General features: G+C 29.4%; 1 protein-coding gene across 1 annotated transcript in view; it reads left to right on the top strand.

Moving 5' to 3' along the window:
• The window catches only part of LOC100568561, a 35,699-nt gene that overhangs the window by 5,386 nt on the left and 5,666 nt on the right, over window positions 1–24,647 (top strand). Inside the window, exons 3-6 of the mRNA XM_029490040.1 lie at window positions 7,234–7,369; window positions 7,462–7,595; window positions 13,972–14,164; window positions 23,643–23,767. Of these exons, the coding sequence (XP_029345900.1) occupies window positions 7,234–7,369; window positions 7,462–7,595; window positions 13,972–14,164; window positions 23,643–23,755 (576 nt within the window). The 3' untranslated portion in view covers window positions 23,756–23,767. The remainder of the gene's footprint in view (window positions 1–7,233; window positions 7,370–7,461; window positions 7,596–13,971; window positions 14,165–23,642; window positions 23,768–24,647) is intronic.

The raw sequence follows: 24,647 nt of genomic DNA, 5'->3' as shown, positions 1-24,647 counted from the left end.
CCCCCTCCCCCTGGAATGTTTGGGTTTTCATGTACAATGTTAATTACAACATCAAAGTTATAATTATTAATAACTGATTTCTAAAAAACATTTTGAAACTTTTTTTTCTGGGTACATCACTGGCACGAATTTTTACTAATCGTATCAGTTTATATTTTATTTACGTATGCATGTACCTGTGATTTATACCAGTGATCAAAATTAACACATCTATGCTTGGTTACGCGTATTCGATTTTTCAAATAAATTATTATGCAATTAGTGCAGGATTTCAATAAATTTTTTTTCTCAGTTGAAATTATAAAACACTCTCTTTAATCACATTGAGGGGTGGCTATACGTTACTATTTAGTCGTTAAGTTTTATTTTTACAGTATAATTTTTTGCAGTTAGCGATAGTTGGGGTATTTTAATTATGTTTTAATTAATGAATTCACAAAGAAAACAATCGAGTTAATGTCAAAGACTCAGTGGCGGCTGGATGTAAGACTATTTTAACTTTAGAGCAATTACTCCATGTATGTAATGGGTGGATTGCCGGGTAGCCAGTTGGCCGGATCCGAGTGAGTGTATTATCGTATAAGACTTCAAGTCCTCAACACAAATATTATAATTAATATATTATGTTACCGAGTTAAGAGTTAGCCCTTTGGCTCAAAAATATATTAAATATACAATTTGTTAACATTTAACAAAGACTCAATAAATGTGTGCTGCCACTGTGGCTACTATCAACGCTGGGTAATGTGCATTATTATATTATGATTCTTTGGTTTATCAAATTCGATAATATTTCTGAGCGGGACTTATAAAATTAGGAACTAAGTCACAATTATTATGTTACTTAGACACGAATATAATATAATATATTTCATATTATGAAGATACAATTTTTAAATATTACACTCCCTTTTGTTTAACCATATTACGATCAGAATCGGTGGTAAGAGATTATACATAAACTATTTCTTTTTCTGAATTAACTATGAGGTTTATTTTCCATTTGTTTCTATCGCAAAACTATCTTTGTTCATTATTGTTAATTTTCGTAGTAAATCGTTGGGAAGTACCTATTGTTATTTGGATTTTCGTTGATCGTCTTAAAAATGCATTGTCATTATGTTTACTCGAGATCCGTAAATGCTATAGTAAACAATCTCACCCTACGATTATAAAATCACTAGACTCGAGTAGAGCATATGACCATAATTATAGATGACAGTATGTGACTTGATCCGACTAATGGCTCTTCTAATTAGATACTACTGTACTGAGTTGTTGCATAAACGGTGTGTACGCATACATATAATAATATATTATTATGAAAGGATGGGAATCAATATACACGGTACCTACTACCGTCATACCTAATATAGAATATCGATAAAACTAAACTTAAATAATTAAATAACTGTATTAGAAATGATTAAAATTTAACGTTGACTTTTATTATATTTTACGACAGTTATACGGATATGAAATTAAACTCATAGACAACTATGAATCACTTACCAGCGCCCAAGGTGCAGCGCCGTCGATTAAACGTCAACTCTGTTTATTTCTATTTGTGTGCAAATTCTGCACCACGTTACTTTAATATAATTATTATATTTTGGCGTGATGGAAGAAAGCGTACGAATCGATAAATATATTCGGTATATCTCAAAAATAGTCAGATCGGACATAACTTTTGGTTGATATCACTTCATGATAAGGGGTATCCATAATAACATACGTCATGGCTGTTGCGTTTTACATATTTTTTACAGTGTTTTCAATGATTTCCAAAAAAATGATTCATTTATGTAGCAACATTTGAAATTAAATATTATATGTGTTGTCGTTGAAAAATGTGAAAAACTTAAGAAATGGTAATAATAAATATTGTAATAATATAACTTTTTAGTACCTAAAAAATTTTGTTTTTTAATGACATGAAATTTTGGGTATTTTAAAAAAAATGTTAAACTTTTTGAAATTATGATTGTATACAATTAAATGGGTCTCCTTGTATTCTGGGTGATTCATCAAGCATATCGTTCACCCCTTATTTTTATGAATTTATTTATTTTACACAAGTATACAAAAAATCTTAAGTTTAACAAAATTGTATTTGAAGTTAGAAAGAATGGTCCTCATTTGTATGGAGATAAAACATTTGTATCATCAAAGAATACTTCATAAAAATTTCATATTAAAATCTAAGCATATACGAACATATGGTGATTTAGTATATTTGAAATGTTGAAAGACAGTAATTTGAACAACTGAATGATATTTATAGATCAAATAAAAGTGAGCATGTTTGGCGAATCAGTCGGTATTACGTTGGCCGTCGAACCGCGGTGACAACTTCAACTGATATAATGCGCTTTCTAATTACTTTTAAGTGTGAACTCTTGTGACGTTAATTTGGTTTTATAATAATTACCTGTCCGACTACCGTTTGTGATCGGTTCGTGGAACGAAAACCAGAAATCAGAAGGAGCAAATATTATCGCTATGTAGCGTTAATGAAAATCATAGGTCGGTTCGGCGAGTCGGAACTATATATAGGTAATATCATCATCCAAAATCAAACGAGAAAAGTATTCGTAATATAATTGCTTTGAGTCACTGTGGCAGACAGTATTATAGCGATTAGTGATCATTTAATTGAGAAATACGAAACGATATTGCTCTGGATGTCGGTGCATCTATTACACCGTATGATATCAACAATATTATTGCAATTTACAGTGAACATGATCATCATAATATTATTAACTGTATACAACTACAACTGTTAATATTCAATTAATTTTAAACAAACATAATTACGTTGTAATAATAATGTAAGATAAACCATTTGCTTAGAAAATTACATGGAAATATAGTTAATATATGAGGTACCTACTAACTAGAACATATCAGTAATAGTATATTTTAATAGAAGTTATTGAAAATATTACAAAATATGTTAAACAATGCTAAAAAAAAATATCCAATCTCTCAGAACATATTAATATCTACGAATCACTTATCAGATCTAAAGATTTGATAAGAGCAGCATTTGACAGAGTCAACAGTCAAATTCTTTATCTCCTCAAAATTAATAAATATACTTATCAATGTATAAGCTTAATATAAGACTTTTCATGTAAACTTATGTAATGTAAATATAACTTATGTAAGCCCCAATCACATGTGCTTCAGAGGATTAATAATAATGAAAAAAAAAATGATAGGTCATAAAATATTATAATTTATTATAGTTATAGATACAATTAGTAATAAATAATAATACACAATAATTCTTAAACAACAATATTGTATAGTCTTAAAATAAAAGCCACTATTTAGCTTATTGATACATTGTTATAACATTTGTTACAAATATAATAATATGTAGGTATATCATATATTATTACATAAATTATAAAGAAAAAATCACCTATTATAACACGTGTTATAAAATTAGCGCAAAACGTTTTTTTTTTTTTTTAAATAAATTTCGTTTAAATCATTAAATGGAGAATAAAAACAATGAAACTTAATCATCCTGCAATACCAAAGAATGCCCTTCTCCACGCTTACTGTGAAACCTTTTGTATAGCCTTTTGTGTAAGTTAGTGATAAATTAATTTCATAGTAACACCGTCAGACGGGGTGGTTACTATAAAGGAATTAAATGTATTGATTCGAATGAATCTGACACAAACAATACAAAAAAAAATGCACTTAGGTATTAAATTATAGGTCTTGAGTGTTGATTGACAATTTTGATTACACGGAAAACCATTACAATACTCTAATTTTAATTAATACGAACCGAAAATATTGTTCTATTCAAATGTATAAAAGTCTATTAATCATTTATTCATTTTAATATAGCATCAATATTCAATAATATAATTCTTCTGGTTTGTGGCTTTGAAACATACGCGTACAACTGTGGCTAAAACGTTATTATTACTATTCTGAACCTTTTGAAAACAATTTTGATTTTTAAATGTAATAATATATATTTATTGATCCTGGACAGGTCATTCCCAATTTAATAACACTGTTTAACTAAACCTAATTTGTTTGTCAGTTATGTCCAGTGATAACTAAAACATGTATTGTTAAATTGAGTATAATTTTTAAATTAGTACCATTGAAAACATATTTTTATGATGAATAATAATCGATAAATTAAATGATAATATCGTATTATATTTTTTTGTTATTTTTACATAAAAAAAGGGAAATTATCATAATTTTAATTTATTCGTAAAATCATAAAAAAAAATTGTTAATGTTTAGGTATACTTTTAAATTATAATATAATATTAATTCAACTGAGCCAATGTTATGATGGGTTACTTACAAATAAAAAATTGTCTCATTTTTATTTATTTTTTAATTTTTTAAGTAGTTCAACATAGTTAATATAAAATTGGCCTAGTTACATTTCAATATAGATATGTTATCAATAATTTATCGGAAAAAGAAATTTCAAACATGAATACTATAATATGGGTTGTTTAATTTCAAAGACTAACGGTTTTATTGGTAGGTATATTTATTTAATTTAACGTAAAAAGACTCGTTTTCAAACGAGAATATTATTATAAAGATTTATTTTTTTCAAAACGTTATTTAACAGATATTATCGGTAACTACATTTTATTATCTTAATAATAGGTTAGTCAATGGGTGTTTTACAAGAGCGACAGCGAACACTTTTGAGATCCATTGAGAGGCGAGTGTATTAAATCCACCACTCCCGCACGTACGTGTTGACCCTGATTATCGTACCACTTGGCCCGTCCTTTGGCTATTATATTATTATGATGTCAATCGCTATAGTGAAACGCGATTAATAATAAAAAAATGTTTAAAAAAAATACGATAAATAAGATAAGATAATATAATTTGCACACGTCGGCGCATTACATGTCGTTAGTAATTTTATTCATGTACCATAGCTACACAGAATCTATTGTGACTAAAAATGTATACAGCTGCAGCAGTCTACGGCAATGTCGGCGTGGAATTGTGTTTTGTCCGTAGTCCTATACATATTATAATATTATTATTCAGATGAATGTATCGCATCCTCGTGGAAAAGTTTACGGAGTTGAACATTTCGACCGTTTATAATTTCGTACGGCGAAACGTATAATAATATTGCTTTGTGAAAAAAATATAAGAGAAAAAACTTTTAAACGCAGACAATGGACCGCAAATAATAATAAGTGACAATAATACGAGTCACCCTAACGTATTGTTGAGTTTCATTTAATTTAACATATTAAATGCATTATATAATCAGTTCCGGATTACCCGTTGGGCGAAGTCGGAGTCCGCCTATGAGCTCCATTCGTTATGAGGCCACGTTAAAATGGAAAACCATTTTTTGTTTTTTGTTTTTTTAACTATACATTTCATTTACGGATTAACGGAACAAAAGTCAATAATATGAATATTGTTTAATATTACAATTATTATACTGTATTGCATACAGTAGAATATGTTTTTTTGGATTTTATCGAGTTATAAACGCTTGACAATATTTATTGTATGATATCAGGTGGCGGCGATCACTAAAACGGTTGTGGGTTGCAAGCTTTCATAGTTTCATACTTTTATACTTTCATCGATCACCGTAAATATTTGAAGTTCACATTTTTTTTAACTAAGCATTACAATAATTATTTCTTTAAGTAGATTTCTTTTTATATTTTATCATTTTGAATCATTTTTTTTTTAATTGGTAGAAAATGTAAAAATATTTTGAAATAATTAAATAAAATAATTTATTTTTTCTGTAAACGAATACCTAGCACTTTTAGTGATATAATTTAATGAATATTGTTATCAAAATTAGTCGGTTATCATTAAAACTGCTTATTTTCATTATTGAGTAGTAAATTCAAAGACGCACGTGGGTAATAATTTTCTAGGGGCCCCGAAATGTTGACTTCCTAGGGGACCGCACAAATGTTGAATCCGGCACTGCAGATTACGTCATTCGGTTATAGAAATTAATGATATTAACAATACCAAGAAAGAAGGTTTTTCCCTTATTTCGTTTCGAACGGGACTTACGATAGACCATGTATGACATGACACAATGTTGCGTAACCCATCGTCAAACCTTTGATACGCGCTGACATGTAAGTACAACATGCCACAGCCACGCTGATCGCGTGTGACTGTGCAAGTACTCGTAAAATGTGATTTATGAATATAATTTATACAATGAAATCTGTTGGTATTTTTTTTTTTTTTGTGGTTAGGAATTGGACTTAGCGTCACTGGTAGATCATAATATTTTAAATTGTTTTGTTACTGTTACATGTGGCATTTTATTAAAGCTAGATACTGTATTACTGTATACCTATTATTTTCTTCAAAGTTTTATGAAATGTTCTAAAAATTGGTCGTATCTCAACTTTCTTCAAATATATTTAAACTGCTCTATGAACAAAAAACGTGGTTTTAATATAAGAATACGTATTAAACCTTAAAAAATAATAAAATCGTAACTCGTAAACAATAATTTTCCTTTATATGTATTATGTACATTAGTTTAAAATTATGCCTTAGGAAAAATGTACATAGGTTATAATATTATAAAACAATGAATTCAATTTTAATTCATTAGGAAAAAGAAATAAATCCTTACAGGTAAAACAAAAGTTAATAACAAGTATAACTTATACTTCTGGACAAGATACTGTCTGGAATTTGAATCATGATAAAAATTCACAGTTTATAGTGTATTTACATACTCGGTAGAACTAATGTAATATGGTATAAGACAAATATCATATTATTTATACATGCGTTAAATTTAATTTAATTTAAAACACTGAAATTCCTGTAATTATTATTCATTTATTCTATGAATTCGTATTCGTAAAGTTACCTATATTTAATTGATAATTTCCATTTAATATGAATATTAATCAACGTTGTATTGTTATTTTATAAACCAAATACTGTTATCTAATTATAAGGTCTACTAGTTTTTGTCGAAATATGTATATTCGTGTATTCTTCGAAGTACGCATAGAATTTAAATTAGTAACGCGATTTGTTCACTAATTAATAATACACATACATGTTAACTACGATTTTTAATTTTTCTGATTTGTTTTTAATTAACTAACATAAAACATGGAACGTATAAATAAATATATATTTAAATACTATAATATTTCAATTTGTCTCCTTTTAATATTTGTCTGTACATATTTTTAGTGGGGTCAGACAAAACCTTCAGATTTGGCACTCATGGACGTACAACATGATGCTTCCGGTCAGTACGCGTGCACGATAACTATAGAATCTCCAATATACAGTAAGACATCGGAATACCATGACCTTACAGTCATAAGTAAGTACATATTTTCTTGTCAAACAAAATTTTATTGAAATACAATACATATGCTATTGGAAACATTATTTATATGTATTTTTTTTTTTCAGAAATTCAAAATATCGATCCTACGATTGAAATATTCAAAGAAGTGTTCAACGTGGGAGATATTTTGGACGCCACGTGCACATCAGGACCTTCGAAACCTGTGCCCGAAATCACATGGCTAGTCAATGGACGAAGGGTAATTTGAAACAAAATATTAATATGTAGCAGCATGCTACCATGCTGATCGACTCTAAACGAATATCGGTGCACATTCGATAATTTTTACTTCAGACATAATAGTAATATGTAGGTACATTGTACGTCATGTGGTTTACGGTCCATATACCCTGCCCAATAATATTTCTTTTTTCGCTTATTACTAGACTAAATGTCCCGCCGTTCCCGCGTTCCCGGGGCATTGGTCCAGAATTCACCCAGTAAAAAATGAATAAAATATATGAAATACATCGCCATACATATAGGTGTAAAATAATTCGATCTAGATGGAATGGTTGGATGATTTAGCACTTGATATATTTTTAATGTGGTTGAAACTACTCTTTATACATTTTTCTGATAACTCTAAGGAAAATCTCTGAGATTTTCGTTAAAATCAGTCGAGTAGTTTTTGAGTACCTAAGCTATAAACATACATTAAATCTTAGATTATAGTTTCTTTAAACGATTCCGTAGAATCGCGACGATTTGATGAATGGTTTAACCTCATCTGACCGGGTAACCAAAGGTAATCATTTATAGGTATACAAAAAATACTAATTTCTTACTAATTTCAACTATTACTATTAGAATCTAAAACCATTCTATGGACAAAAATCAGTTTTCGATTTCTATTTCAGAAATCATTGTAAATGTTGTATAAGCGCCTTTTTAAAATGTGAGTTTTGGAAAATCCTTTCTTATTGTACCCTCACGTGGTGGTACGAAGGTTCCATTAACATTTCAAGTCTTTAGATATCATAGTTTAGACTCTACGTTGATCAGTCAGTCAGGACACGTCCGACTATAGTACAATACAGATGTATAGTTATAGATATCTAAATAAACAATACAATTATCGTGTTTGTAAAGAAAAATTTAATTTAATTAAATTTCTAGATTTAATGATAAAGTTGTTACACGGCGTTCCGTGTAGGCAAATCTGATGCGTCAGTGTCATGCAAACACTATCATAATATTTCAAACTTCTGTAAAAAAGGGAAATTAATAATGATAATAATAATATTGCATGTTAATATTCAAAACTATTTTTTTAAATTTATTTTAGCAATACTAATTATTATACTTATACGTAACAACATATTATAATAATAATAAATGATACTACATCCAGGTTTAATAAATAATATTATATTAAAAAAATAATTATTAGAAACGTATAAGCATACATTATTGTAATGTAATTTCATCAGACGTATGAGGCATTGGTTTCCGATTATTGCCTCAACGGACTGTCACAGGAACACGTGAACCAAGTAAAATATCTAGAGTTTCTATATTACTATGTCCCATCCCTTGATTTCTGTCCTCATGCAGTTGACTATTATAGTTAATAAATCGTTACGTGATCTTGGTGTTATTATTCGGTGGCACTCGGGGAAGTTTTGTGAAACGAATTAACTTCTTGCCCCCCGTATACCACCTTGGTCTGTTAGAACATGGGACGATCGTGGTGTGGTCGCCCTTCACAGAATCTGACACTCAGATCAGTGTTGTATTTAGGAATTTGTTCAGGGGGGATGAAATAAATAATAATGCACAGATCCGTGGGGCTCACCACACTCCCCTCAACTAATGTGCACCGAACAACTATATAACATAATGACAGTAAAAATAATATATATAATATTTTTCATTTTTTAAATCCCCCAACTTTTGTTCTTGCTGAATTTTGAGGTTTATGTAGATCGACGAAAATTAAGAATTTACAAGACTGCGCCAACAATCAAAATTATCAAACAAAACATAAAATAAAATATATACCTTCCTGCCTGACAAACAATGCCACAAAAAGTCAGAACTCGGAATACCAAACAGATATAATGAACATTATTATTGGAAAAATGGGTTATTATAAGTATTATAGATGGATAGCTCACTCCGAAAAATTTTAATTCTGTACGTCGATGGCTCACACGATTAAATGATATCTACCTATATAATATGATAGCTACACATATATAACTTAGTTAGACGCTTTATTTGAGGATTGTTAAATGGTTGGATGGTACCAATCAACATCGTCTAGACAGCAGGACACTTTTCATTTATCAGCTCTATGTAGGTCAAACTTTACGATGGAAATACCCCTGGCTAAGGTGATTCGAAATTACAATGATTCTTATTAGTACACAGGTTAATTTTGATTCTCTTTCGTTCCCACTATAATAACATGTTTCCGTTTCTTCATAATTATATTGTTATAAATATAAATTAAAATTTTTTGGAGTTTATCATGTAAAAATAAAAATATATAAAACTATGTGAATAATAAACTACCAAAAATCTAATTAGGTAATAATTAATTAAAATGTAAGACATTTAAAAAAATATAGTGGACAAAAAGTAAGGCACAACAATATGGTAGACAACCACAAGAAAGGTTTTATTATATCATTGTATTAATGATATGAATTGTAATATATTTTACTCGAGAAAAATGTTATTGCAAATTAATACAATTTTAAAAACTACATTCAGTTTGGTGGTTTATTTAATTTTTTATATTTAGTGTTAAAAGATTATCATTCAGTAAAAATTGAAGTTCCCATTATAGTTATTATACATATATTGGTTATAGACCAAATAGTATAGGCAATTACATAACTCACCTAACTTTAAAACGTTATAAAAAAACAAATTTAAGATATTTATTATGTAGGTTTTCAAAAAAAAAAAAATTATAACTTGTTGACCTTTAAAAACAAAAATTAGTTTTACTTTTGAGAATATATATTTTTAAAGGTCATTTCATCAATAAAACAGAATACAAATAAAAAGTCAATCCAACTATTGAGGTTGGGTTACAAAACAATTGGATACCATACATTTTTATTACGAATAAAAAATAATATTTTTAGCTGATGGCTTTTAAACCGAAGTCCGAAATAATATATTATTGGCAATATATTAACAACATGGTAAGTGGTTAAAAATCTATAAAATGCAAATAGACTTACTTTAGTTACTTTTTATATACAATAAGGAAAAAATGATAATATACATTTCAAAAAGAAATTGCTTTAGTAAAAACTAAAAAATGTTATCTGTAAAATTATGGTAGGTATCCCAATAATAATTCTACATTCAAGCTTTTAAAACGTGACATGAAACTTAAAACCATACTTTTAAGATAGAAACATCATGATCTCACAAGTTGCAGTTTAAATTGAAAAATACTTGAATTACAATAAATAGTAACTAGCAGTATAATGATTATTAATGAACTTGTAAATCTTATATTTTTAAATTATTTATTTAGCGAATAACTAGTATATGGATAATTTTTTTAGTGCCTTTGGAAACAGTAAAACATGTGAGATAGCAATAATGGTAAATTATGTAGCGAGGAAGCGTGCACAGAATTTGGCATGATTCATTGAAATGATGCGTTCTCGCGGGCTTTTAGCTCCACATCTTCATATATTTAATGCCCGCAGGGTCACAAGACCATCAAAATAAACTACCTCAGGTACCCAGATTTCCACCAAATTCAGAATAAATAAGTTTTCATTCATAACCCAGCTGTAATTTTAACTCTAACGTATTGGAATATTATGCTATACATTCACTGTACCCGTTAAATGCATAAACACTTGAAAAAATAATTTAAATTTTATACCAAGGTATACGAATATACGATGGCAATAAATGCCGTTCAAAAAAAAAAAAAATGTAATACTAGATCTTTATAACATAATAAAAATGAAACATAATATTTATTATTATTACATTATATTTTTCTCTTTACGTTTTTAATTTAAATTTGTACAACATAATAATATAACATGTATTCATAATATTATGTGGACACAATGACAGTTTCTTTTTTTTTTTTTTTGTGGAGAAAACGCAATACAAATTCACAAAATATTAAATAATACCGATCAAGTACACATGAATCAAGTATGATGTGAAAAAACATGTTATTTTTTCAGTTGTCAGTAGATTTTTTAGAAAACTGTACGGGAAAAATAATAAAATAATAATACTAACAAAAAATACCTTATTTTTTTTGTAGAAAACAACATAATATAGTTTTTACAAATCAAAAGCTATTTTGTCGTGATGTTCAGTTATCATGGTTTTGGGTACATGAAAAAATAAAAATATTAAACAATAATAACATAATAATAACACACGCGCAAAGGTGAATAGTCAAAAGTTAACATATTTTATTAAAACGATGATATTCACTATAGCCAAAGGGCGAAAAACCAATCGTTTCAACTGTCTGCAACAGCCAACACAGTAGATTCAAATTATTTTTGTTGACCCGGAGATCCCGTAAATATAATTATAATAATAACATGTATCAATTGTTATTTCACAATAGTTGTTGATTTATAAAATTCATACAATCTGGTTTCTGACCTAACCTAACCCATAACCATGTAGTAAATACGGAATCAGTTAGTCTAACATACCTTTCAATTAGTCACCGTTTTCCTCTGGCTGGCTTATGGCCAGACATTTCGTCTGCTAATTAGACACTTGTTGGTTAATTTCCAGTCCCATTATTATCAAAATATATTTTGCATAGCCAACAAATTAAATATAATATTGTTCTAACTTTAATGCATCAATATTTAATAATATTTTATATGAATAATATTGAGTACCATTTACCACATTGCGAGTGGATTTATTGATTTATTACATTTTACTGGCAGAGTTTATTTAAATAGAAAATTTTTGAAATGGGAATTTATATTATTTTTATTTAACACAATACTGTGACGTAATATTTAATATAAGTAAAAAAATGATTTGCATTTATATATAACATATCAAATCCAGCTAAATTTGACGTATGCGTAAACCATGTGGCATTTATTATTTTAAAGTCTATATAATGATAGTGATAAAGGTTGAAATTATAAATTAAACAAAAATGAATGTTTTGTTAAGCCAGTTAAATACTGATTTGAATTTATCTTCATACTTTAAAGTACGAACATTTATTTCTACTGCCTTTCGTGAATAGCAATTCATATATTTTCACTGCACTGTGTCTAAACTTAAAAAGTTTAATAAATATGACAAATCGTGACTTAAAAATGTATTACCAAAAAACGGCTAAATAAATAAAACTCATGTGGTAAGAAACTTTTAAAACTAAAAATCACAATGAAAATGAAATAGTAAAATTAAATCAATTCTATATTCTAAAATAGGCTGACAAAGAAATCAAAAACGATAGAAATGATATAGAAATAGGATGAAGTAGAATCCGTATTCATATTTAAATTTGTTTAATTTATAGAAATTAGTATAAAAACAATTATGTTCTTATATAAGACAATTTTAATCACCAATATATACGTATAAGTGATAAGTGTAATTAATGCCACCAAAGTATTCAATTTGTATTATGATTTTTATAACATTAAAAAATCAATACATATTATTTTTGGTACGAGAAACTTAATTCGATAATTTGAAAAATATTTATTCTAATATAATATAGGTATATTATAACTACATTTTTCTTTTTACATGCTGCACCATGTGTTAATAATTTATTATTTTATCTGAGCATATTTTAAGTATTTTAAATTTTTTATTATTTCAAAAAATTGTATATATTATAACCTACACTCTACAGTGACTACTGACTATTGTATCAAGTGGGTTAAAAAGCTATACACTTTTGACACCTGTCATTTTTTTTTTTACTTTTTTATGATTAAAATTACAAATTTTTTTTAATTTCTCTAATTAGTTAGACCTGACTATAAACCATTTTTGTACAGCGTAAAGCTATAAAATGGAATATATTGCAAAAAAATATAATAGGTTTTACCTATTGTCCATTATTATATAAATAACATTTCGTAATTTCTCACAAAAAATTATGATTTTATTCATTCGATTTGTAACAAATCACTATGACACGTGAAATGGCACAAGTCAGAAGTTAATAACTTCAACGTGATAACGATCACGATTCACGAGTTATTTAGCGTAATTAAGTTACGATATATCAAAAATATCAACACTGCATTTAAATAATGTACTAAAGTATAAACTATAAATAAATAATAAATCATAGAAACTAAAAAAAATAAATTAACATTAAACAAAAAAAATTCTAAGTCTCTTGAAAACTAGTGATTTTTGACGGAGCCTTTTCTCGTGAAATTAGTTAGGTAATCTCCGTATAGGTAATAGGAGAATTATAGGTAGGTATATATAATAATATAAATGTTCAATAAATGATATCATTTGCACCACGTGCAAAGTGCATTTCCTATTGATATAACATCGAAGTGAATTTTTTATTCTGTACTTACTATACTGATAATAAACCACCACAAACACATTTTTTTCAGCCACCGGATACGTACATGAAACCAATCGTTAAGGCAGCGTTGGACTCAGCTTCTGCAATGAGGCTCACATTTCCGGTGTCGGATAAACTAGGTGCCGAGGTTCAACTGACGTGTCTATCCACCATACCTGGGTTCCTAAATCATAAAGCTGACTACCACGATTACGCCGATTACAGGTCGTCCTCGATCATAGGTAATTACTGGGTGAAAATATGATCATAGATAATAAAGAAATGGCTGGTCCTCCCTATACCTACAACTCTGCACGGAACGTATAGTGTGTCCAAAGAGGTACCAAATTGATACCAGATACTACATGGGTTTGATGTGGTTACTGTATGGTTATTATGAGTTGATAATATTCATCTGTGATGATAGGCAATTATTGATAACAATAAAAAAAAATTAATTTTTACAATAATATTAATGTCGTTTTAATAATAATAATATAGTCAAACTTTAATTTAACTCACCGGTTTAGAAACAATATTAGTTTGATATATACCTATTTATATCTTATTTTTATTTGATATTGATTGCTGATTCCTGACAATCATAATACATATTTCAATAACCACTGTTACCTCATGGTAACGTCAATACGTCATGATCTCTATTCGGGCGCGTACATTATTTATGGTAAGGCCCATCCATTTCTTTATTATCTGCGAATATAATAGTGTTTTCATTATTTATTACTAGAGAGAGAGAAAGAGAGAGACACACACACACACAAATAACCTCGTCTAGCACAGTCTGGCTTGTTGATTCCGAACGGTCTTATACGTTTATATGATGTGCATTAATAATATATTATTATGTTGTGTTTAGTAAATTATATTCCATGTGTTTATATATATGGTTGAGTGTGAATGGTACGCAACTAAAACACCGAGTCCACACGAAACTCTACGGACATATTTTACGTAAACTTTGTACCGTCTCTTGCGACGTTAGACGACTTGATGATGGCAATCCGTACGATAAACCCGCGACGACGTTTAAGGGGGCACAAACTAACCTCAACCCCACATATTCCACCTCCATCGCTCCTCTCTCACACAGACACACAGACACACTCTCGCAGATGACGACACCAAAGTTCCGCTGGCCTTGTTAAAGGTTTCGTAATGACTAACAACCGACTGATTACCAACATCACCGTTGAACGAGATTAATTACCGAACCGTAGTCCTCCGGTAATTCCTTCGATGTTCATGTTGCATCGTAACCGTTAAATATTACACCTCCACCGCTCAACGCCGACCGCAATTAGCCTGTTTTGTATGCGTACTTAGTGAATTTTAATACATATCGCATATAGTTGTTTGTTGGCCGCCGCAGCACCAATAATTATTAAAAATATCATATCTGCGTAAGACCTCTGAATTTGATTACTTACGCGGTACGAATATTATGATTTATTAATATTACCGCCTTCTCGAAGTTTCAAGTAAGTATATTCATAAAATAGGACGTAAATATCGATATATTATCGTGTTTTTGAGACAGTAAATAAGTTCGACATATTTTACTACAGCAGTATAATATAATCTCTACACACTAAATCCAGTTAAAAAAAAAAATAAGCTTATAATATAGAATACCTATAAAATATATAAAGAACTATATAAAGGTAGTACCATATATATTTATTATGCGTATATAAAGTAAATAAAGGAGATTTATTTTCTTTCAACTTATTGAGAATTTTGGCTGTCGAGTTTCTAATGTATATTATATTGCAGAAACAATGTTCTGTGAAAAAAATCCATTAACTGTATTAAACAAATACCGAAATCAATCGTCGAACGTTCCTCAAATACACTATTCTGTGTATTTTGTCTTATGATAGGAAAGTTCCAACCATATTTTCAGCTGTTATTTTTCAGAGTACTTAGTACATTGCAATGAACAAAAATGATTTAACATTTGAAAAGAAGAAAATTAAATAATTAATCAAACTCATTGAGCATCACAAAATAAAAATGTAGAAAACAGATAATATAATTAGCCAAATGACCAACCAATGTAATGTATAATTTAAATGATCATAATAAGTAATATTTTCGGTAACCGATTTTTTTAATAAACTGGAACATACTACTGACTGTTATTGTATGAATTATTTGTTAAAGATAATTTATTATATTATATTTTAAAACAATGTTCAAAATGAGAAAATCTGATTTGTTATTAAATCATTTTGAGTCTTAAGTATTAATTCACAATATTATGTTTCTATTTCTACACATCACAAATATGACAAGAAATTTTACCCGCTTTGAACATTTGTAATTTTTTTTTAGCTACTATTGGCACCTAAGTAGTTTTATCAATCACTAACTTAGTATTAAAGTTTATATACATATTATATTACCAAATAGTATGTAACAATATAAAAATTGGTCATATTTTATTCAACATAATAGAATTATTATTATTTTTAATTATGAACCGATATTTAATAACATTTATTATAATATATTATATAATTATTTTATTAATATAGTATTTAGGTACTTAAAAATATATTTGTAACACTATAATAAAATTACTCCTAATTGAGTATTAAATTCTGTTATAATTGATTATACTTGGTACGTTAAAAACTTAGAAACTGTAGTTGAATAGTTTTAATTTAAAAATAAATAATAATTAAAAATATTAATTAAGAACACATTATACCGTTTAACTTTCTACTAAAAGTATGTAAATCGTATTTTTTGCTATTTAAAACATAAAATACTAAGAGAATAATAATAATAATAATAATCATTATTATTATAATATTATATAATATAAAACACCTCTGTTTCGACTCTTTTGTTATTTATATTAACTAGAATATTATCTTTGTCTCTTTTATTTTTTTACCAAACACATTGTGTAGATTCCAACCCCAACCTGTGGACTCTGCTGTTATTATAAATAAATTAATATCAGAAAACCATGGTCGAATAAGAGGGGAAGAGGTTAGGTACCTCGGTATTGTTTTGATTTTGGGTCGTTTAGTTGCACAAGTTCATGCTCGGTAGTATGAAATGAATCATTTATTAATGTACCCAGCAGGTCATCAGAGTATAAGTGAAATACTAAATAACCCGTATAAACGCAAAAACTTACTGGGCTGCAAACGAAAATAAAATGTCGAAAAATATATATATATATTTGTCCTTACGTGACTATAATACAATGTGAAATCGGGCCAGCTTGATTTGTTCAGTTTTATTATTTTCATTCTATTTCTGCTTTTTGAAACTAAATACAACACTCTCGTGTCTACAACATCAGTTTCATGTACTATTTAGGTATAGGTACCCTAGTGTACCCTAGTTTACCAAAAAAATAATGATAATATTTTCATACGTTCTGATATTTGCTTACACGAATCAAATCCAAAATATCACACATCGTCGTTAAGCAAACAATGGGCTGGTAAAGATAGTTTATTAGAAGAAATAGTAGAGAATTAATTTAGAAGAAAATGTATAGAAAGATGGCAATGATTCGGAATAGGTCTAAATGTTGAGAAACATCGTGAGTGTACAAATAAAAGCCTGAAAAGTAAAATTTTGTTTTGGCAAAAAAAATATAGCACGATGACAGTAATTCCATCACGGGTATATTGTTCAGTAATAGGACGTGTCCTTCGTATACCGTCATACCGAAACAAAATATTATGTGGTTTTGTTCTGTGCACACGAAGAGTGGATAAAATAAAATTGTGGGCCGGACATCTGTATGATAAATGCTGGGGGTCGCGAATAATGAAAAGGCGTGCCCTTAATATCATAGTAGTTAATTATTCGATATTTATGTAAGTGATGTTCTATGTATTTTGTTAAACAAATAATACATTTTAAAATATTAAATAGGTCATTCACCCCCAATATGCTCATTCCCGTTATTTTTTTTTTGATAATGAGTCTATTTAAACTTTAATTTTTAGAATTTTTAAGTTTAATTAAGGACAAAATGTTCAATATTATTAAAATGTGTATACAATTTAAGGAGTATCGTGTGGTGATGCGTACCTACTTTATTTTAAATGAGAACAAACTTTTTCCCTGTAAATTATTGAACAAATGATTTTTTTTTTTTAATTTTGATATGCATAAATAAAAATTATATAGTATAGTGTTTATTGAAATTATTAGCCCTTAATTAGCATTCAGCCAAATGACCTGTGTCAATATTGCCTATACACCGCACCGTATTAATATTTAAAAACTATGACATTGACAACATATTATTGTTATTATTGTTAATAATGTTATATTGTTTTCAGACAATAGGGGTTTATATAACATGATGTATCTGACGGGAAAAAAGGAGTTTTTAAAATGCACATGTTATCTGCACTGTGACGGAAATATTATGATTCAAAATCAATTTTAAATCATTTTTATTATGAATGAAAAATACTATAACAAGTAGTTTAATATTTTTTAAATGTTACAGAAAATACAAAGAAAATAATATAATAATACGTACATTAAAATATAGCAACACATTTAAATGTATAACATCGTGCAGTCATTATAATACGTGTCGATTGAACGATGGATATTTTTTTGTACGTCATTTACGAAGATGTTTGCATACTATTACTGAATAAAAAAGTACTGATACTAAGCTTGGATGGGACATAATAGCGGGTGTCTTTATATTTAAAAGCAATGATAAATCATTGCATTCGAGAAGTGATTCTGAGTGGAGCATGGTATAACCAAAAATGGAGAACATTTGTCTAAAACAGGTGCTTGCTTATATTTCATCAATGTTTTTTTACGAAAACTACTAGAAAATTCGAAAAATTACCTTTTAAAGTACCATCTGTGTTCAATATTCAATCTCGATAGAAACTGTATGAAACATTTTGAGCTTATTTTACTGTCCCAAATATAAATAAACATTTTCTAAAAGAAAAAAAAACACTTTATTGAAATACCAATACGTTTTTCACTTTTCAGAATCTAATAAATAAATGTCGAATGGTCTAACAAGATTTATTTAAACCATGATTTAACATTATACAGTCATACCGAAACAACAGGCAGTTTAAAACATAATTGGATTTATTTTAAAATCATATGCAAAGTAAACGTTTTAAATCGTTTTTTTTTCTATAAATAATTAAAACTTCAAAGTAAAAACAAATTTTTTGATAGTTAATTTAATTTATAAAGGTTTCTTTCTTTCGTTAATAATTAATAATTGAAATAATTCAATGTAATTAAATTAATTAACTATATTTCTTTCTTTCTATATTGTTATTAAGAATAGTGCGCCTTTATAATATTTAATGTGTTAAACTTTAAAAGGTCTATAATATAGTCAAATCCTGTAGCTGTAAGAAAAGGCAGCACATCATTGATTAATCTTGTATCGAATTCCATAAAATTTTTTTTAAAGGATAGTTGGTATTTTTTTTCTTCGTCGAATAAAAAAAATGTTGTTTGTATATATTATAGTATGGTTTTCTTTTGATTAATGTTTATTCAACACTAAAGGATGTACAATGATAATTTCTGGAGCAATTTTTGATATTTTATAAATTGATGTTTTTATTTATTTTACTGGATCAAAGTTTGCAGGTTTGCGTGCCTATTATTATATTTAAAAATTTGAATCACTATTTGTTTGGTAAAAAACTGCCAAGGTTTTAATGCTTACTAATTAATTTGTAATTATTCTTAATTGATCTGGTTAAATCAATATAATAAGTGATTTGTTATAATATCTATAATAAGATATAATATAAGCACAAATGTAGGACTATAATAATTATTGTTACTAAAATATTTATGTTATATAAAATTAATATTTCACACAAATAATGTTTATATAGGATATATCTTCGAACTCTTCATACCGATGTGGCTAAATAAGATAATTAAGAGCCATAGATAAACGTAACTACTACAGGTCTTAATAGAAATTAAATTAGTGAACTGACCATAATCTAATAATCAACTATTTGATTATAGCCGAATAATTGAAATATATTTATGGAAATACCTAATAAGCATTATGAACTAAATTCAAAGAATACTTCTACACCATCCAAATATTCAATGTAAAATATAATTAAAAATTATGTTATTTAAAAAAATAGTTAATACTATAACCATTAGAATATAACGTGAAGTATAAAACGAATCGTTCAACCACAGTACACCGCGGTTGTAGTTTTGTTATTATTTTAATAATATGGAGAGGGATTCACCAAGTATGTTAACTCAATTTTTTCCTTTACCTATTAGTTCAGTTACTTAAATTTTGATTTTTAAAATTATTAAATATACGCAAATACCATATTTTTACACAATTCTTGAAATTGTTCGTACTGCTAAAATTTTGTGACACAAGATTTTGTTTTTAAAATAAGAATGCCCTTTTTTAATGTAAATTTTGCAGTGGATAATTTTTCTGAAAAATTCAAATGGGTCGTTTTGAAGTTATTTAACTTTGTATACTATAATAGTCGTTAAAAAAAACTACCTATACAAAAATAAAAATTGATATACCTATACTCTGTTCCACGAGAGAGTGTACTTGTTTCGCGCAGCCGACTGACGCCACCCACAGCGCGGAACCCCAATTTCTCCCACTCTTTAACGTCCAGCGGCGCATACTCATGAGAGGAGTCATTGCCGACCGCCGACCGCCGGGCCGAGCAGTTGACGATCGTAACCGAACGGGCGAAAATGGTGGGGGATGCGCAGCGACGGACGAAAAAACGAGTACACTCTTTCGTGGAACAGAGTATAGTCATTTTAGATATAGTATTTATTATTCTTGAACCATTTTTGCAAATTATAAATAATTATATTGATAGATTAATAATGATAACTAAAAATTTTCAAATCACCATTGCACGTTATCATGGACCTATTATTCTTGGTACATAAAGTAAATTAACTCAAGAACTACTTAGGTTCTCGTTTGCATTTTGATTTAGATACGTAGGTGGTAGGCAACATTTTCAAAAAAAATCATTCACTAAATAACTTACAGTAGAAAACTGTGTGGATGGAGGGGGGAGTCACACTTAAAAACAGAAGTTTGTACCTTCACACGATATTCCTTAAATCGTACGAAAAATCTCAAGAATTATATGTTTTTTTAAGAATAAGTATTTAAACGTTTCTAAAATCTGGTTTTGAATAATTACATTATCGATGAAGAAAAAGAGAAGTGAGCATGCTTTGTGATTCGCTCTGAATATAAAATATGATTTAAATTATCGTGAATGATTCAAAACTGTATTGGGAATTTAAAATGGTTTTATTTAATATTATTACCTAGGTGTATATAATACAATATTATACTTATATAGTTCAGTTTCAACAATAAAGACGTGTTGTGTGAACAATCGCACGTTCGCAACTACAATAAAGATTTCCGCGAAATGCTTGAACAGAGTTAATGTACCGAAAGGATAGTAATATAAAGCTGAGGAATGAAACTCAAACGAAAGAAATGTGCGAAATTACTGTGAGATAATTCGTAAATAAATTGCGACGTACCTAAAATAACGATACTGTATAGGTACCTATAATGTAAATATATGCATTGGTGAACGTAATGACGTAGGTACTCGCGTGATGTCTGACTGACATAATATTATCATGATAATATAAACATGTTATAATTTGAACCTAGACAAACATAGTGCGTGGTGCACGTGTAATCGAAAATAATATGTATAATAATACAGTACACAATTTGAGTAATTACATATTATATTGAATTATAATACCGAATTACGAATAAAATGATAACGTAGCATGTATCATAATCATGCTTATCAAATACAATATTAAAACAATACATAATAAAGTCATTATAACCACGAACTAAACGTGTTTATAACTTATGATTAAAACGGCCCATTAACGGTTTTGATAAAATTTGGTAACCATAGTGGCCTATTTTGTGATAATGTAAATAGGCCAGTATTGCATTATAATGAAAACAAAAATGACTGGATGCAACAACAGAATAGTGCTGCTATCTAGGGGAAAAAAAATAAACTAAATAGGCCGGTCTTGCTTTTATATTAATTACACAATTTTGAATAACTTGGTACAGTTGCTTCAATTTTTCATTTTTTGTGGTTTAGGCCACTTTTGCGCTCAGCGCCTCATATAATATAACAGAAATATCGTATTAAACTTCTGTTATTTCGCCAGGAAATCTATAAGTATAGCCTTTTGCGTTTGACGTATTCCGTTAATTATTTTTTCCACAATTGGTATACCTATCGCCTTACAGACACGTCCCGCAAATCGTTTAGTAGTTTTTTCCTCTATTACAGTATCGACAATATCCATGGGGAAAATGCATTAAAATTTCAGGGGGGGGAGGGTTATCAATTTTAACATTGAATATGTGAGCCGTGGAAACTTCGATCCCACACAACTCTAAAAATCAGTCTGTTTTTGGGGATAGCTATAATGGACAATTCGGTGGATTATCCCCCCTCCCACCATTGCCATCTATGATAATATTAACAACTTGTAACAGAGTACGGTGAACAATAGTACGGGACGGGTGTTTATTTTAATTCATTCACTATACGCACAACTGTGGTTGATATTATATATGCGGTATAACGTTTATTACAGCAATTTGAACCGTTTAAAGTGTGACAAACGGGTGGAAAATTATACTACAATTATATATTATTACAATAACACGGAGTAACGAGCGGACGATATTATAATAATTCTCGAGTACGCGTATATATAGAAATAAACCAAAGTCAAATAAATTCTACTCGAATTTTGCCGGTACATTATAAACAAACGTTACGAATCGTAATCCTGTGCAAAGTGTATATTATGTATTGCTATTATAACCGTAATATGCATTCGTGTGTACCGTGCATGTTATGCATGTAATATAATAATTACCGTGACTACAGATCCTTGTTCCAACACGGGATTTGAAAATCGTACGGAAATACACGATATCATGTTTATCGGTGGCACACGAGTGGTCGAGTTTTTTGGCCGACGGACTATTTTTTCTGCCGATCGTCACCTATTTTCGTCCGTCTATTTTCGTTTTCTTTTTACCCGACGCCCACGACAGTCCGCAGTTGTAAGGAATAATAACGTTTAAAAATCGTGTGTCGCGCGTAGGGGACGAAATCCATCTATGTTTACCTGGACTGTCCGCAGTACACCCAGTAGGGCGTACGTACACTACCTACATAATATTGTTATATTGCGACTACATACATATAGTCACGTATTATTACTATACCGTGAGCAGAAAACACTGCACGGGGGCGGTGACGAAAACATATTATTATTATATATACATTCCCTATACAACACCTACGCGGAAAATAATAATATATAATAACGGCGAGGCTAATCCCGTCGTCGTCGTCGTCGTCGTCTTCGACTGCGAATAGTGCTGCACGTGTGTGCATAGGATATATACGATTTGTTGTCATAGCAACCGCGCAATACCGACTCGCGTGGTCTATATATTGTATTATATAAATCTATACGCGGTGAATGTGTGTATACCCATCGTATACGTATAATAATAATAATAATACGTACCTATGTGATTTGTGTGTGTGTGTGTGTGTGTGTGTACACTAGCGTTTTCGGGCCGACACGTTACATTAATTGTTTTGTTTTCAGTGAGCGTGGCAGCCAAATCTGAGCCCGTGACTGCGGGATGCGGAAAAGAATTTATTAGCATCGTCGTCGTTGCAGCGACTGCCGCCGCCGCCGCCGTTGCGTTTCAGACGTAATTTACGAGACGGGTCTGTACATTTCTACTACTCAGCCACAACGTTTGTTGTCCTTTTATATAAACGTATATATATTTTTTTTTCGCTCTTCCCGTCGACCTTGTCCGGCATTTCGCTCTCCGGACGCGCGGATAAACGGCGCCGGCTAAGGGGAAGACGGAAAAAATAACCATAACTTCAGACCTAAAGTCTAGGCGTCCGCCATCCCGTTCGGTTCTATAATAGTCGTCCCGTGTACACCGACGTCGTCTGTACGCTCCACCTGTTCCACAAACACCTATGCTCACAACCCGTCATGAACATCCTCTGCAGGGCACTGAACCGTCACCGCGTCCATCGTCTCCTTTTTGCTACTATTATTACTACAAACTCCCGTTTGCACGTCGGTACGGATAAATTCGTGTGATCGCTTTTGAGTGCCGTGAAAACAATAATAATGATATAACGTTATACCGTTTCCGATATTGTTATTAGCACTATGTTTACTGCAGCTGTGTAGGCAAACGATGGCGCAGTGTAGTGATGAGCAAAACAAGACCAAGACCAAGACTTTCAAAATCTTGGTCTTGGTCTTGGTCTTGCAGACTCAGTCTTGGTCTTGGTCTTGGGTATACACCTTAATATTGGTCTTGGTCTTGGTCTTGCAGACTCGGTCTTGGTCTTGGTCTTGGTCTTGCGCAAGACTCTTGCAAGACTCTTGCTATTTTCACAAAATATATAAAAAAAAAACTAAATACCTGTTATAGCTGTGTGTAGGTTTTTTGCCATGATATCTAAGATGAAACTTAAGTCCAATATATTACATAGTATATTCATAAATCAAACATTAACATAAAACAAGTCAAACAATTTAATTTTTATTATACTCGTTTAAAACTTTGAATTTTAAATT

This window comes from Acyrthosiphon pisum, chromosome A2, assembly GCF_005508785.2.
Source record: "Acyrthosiphon pisum isolate AL4f chromosome A2, pea_aphid_22Mar2018_4r6ur, whole genome shotgun sequence".
Classification (NCBI taxonomy): Eukaryota; Metazoa; Arthropoda; class Insecta; order Hemiptera; family Aphididae; genus Acyrthosiphon; species Acyrthosiphon pisum.
Note: the sequence above shows the minus strand (reverse complement) of the source record. Positions and strands in the feature narration are given on the sequence as shown.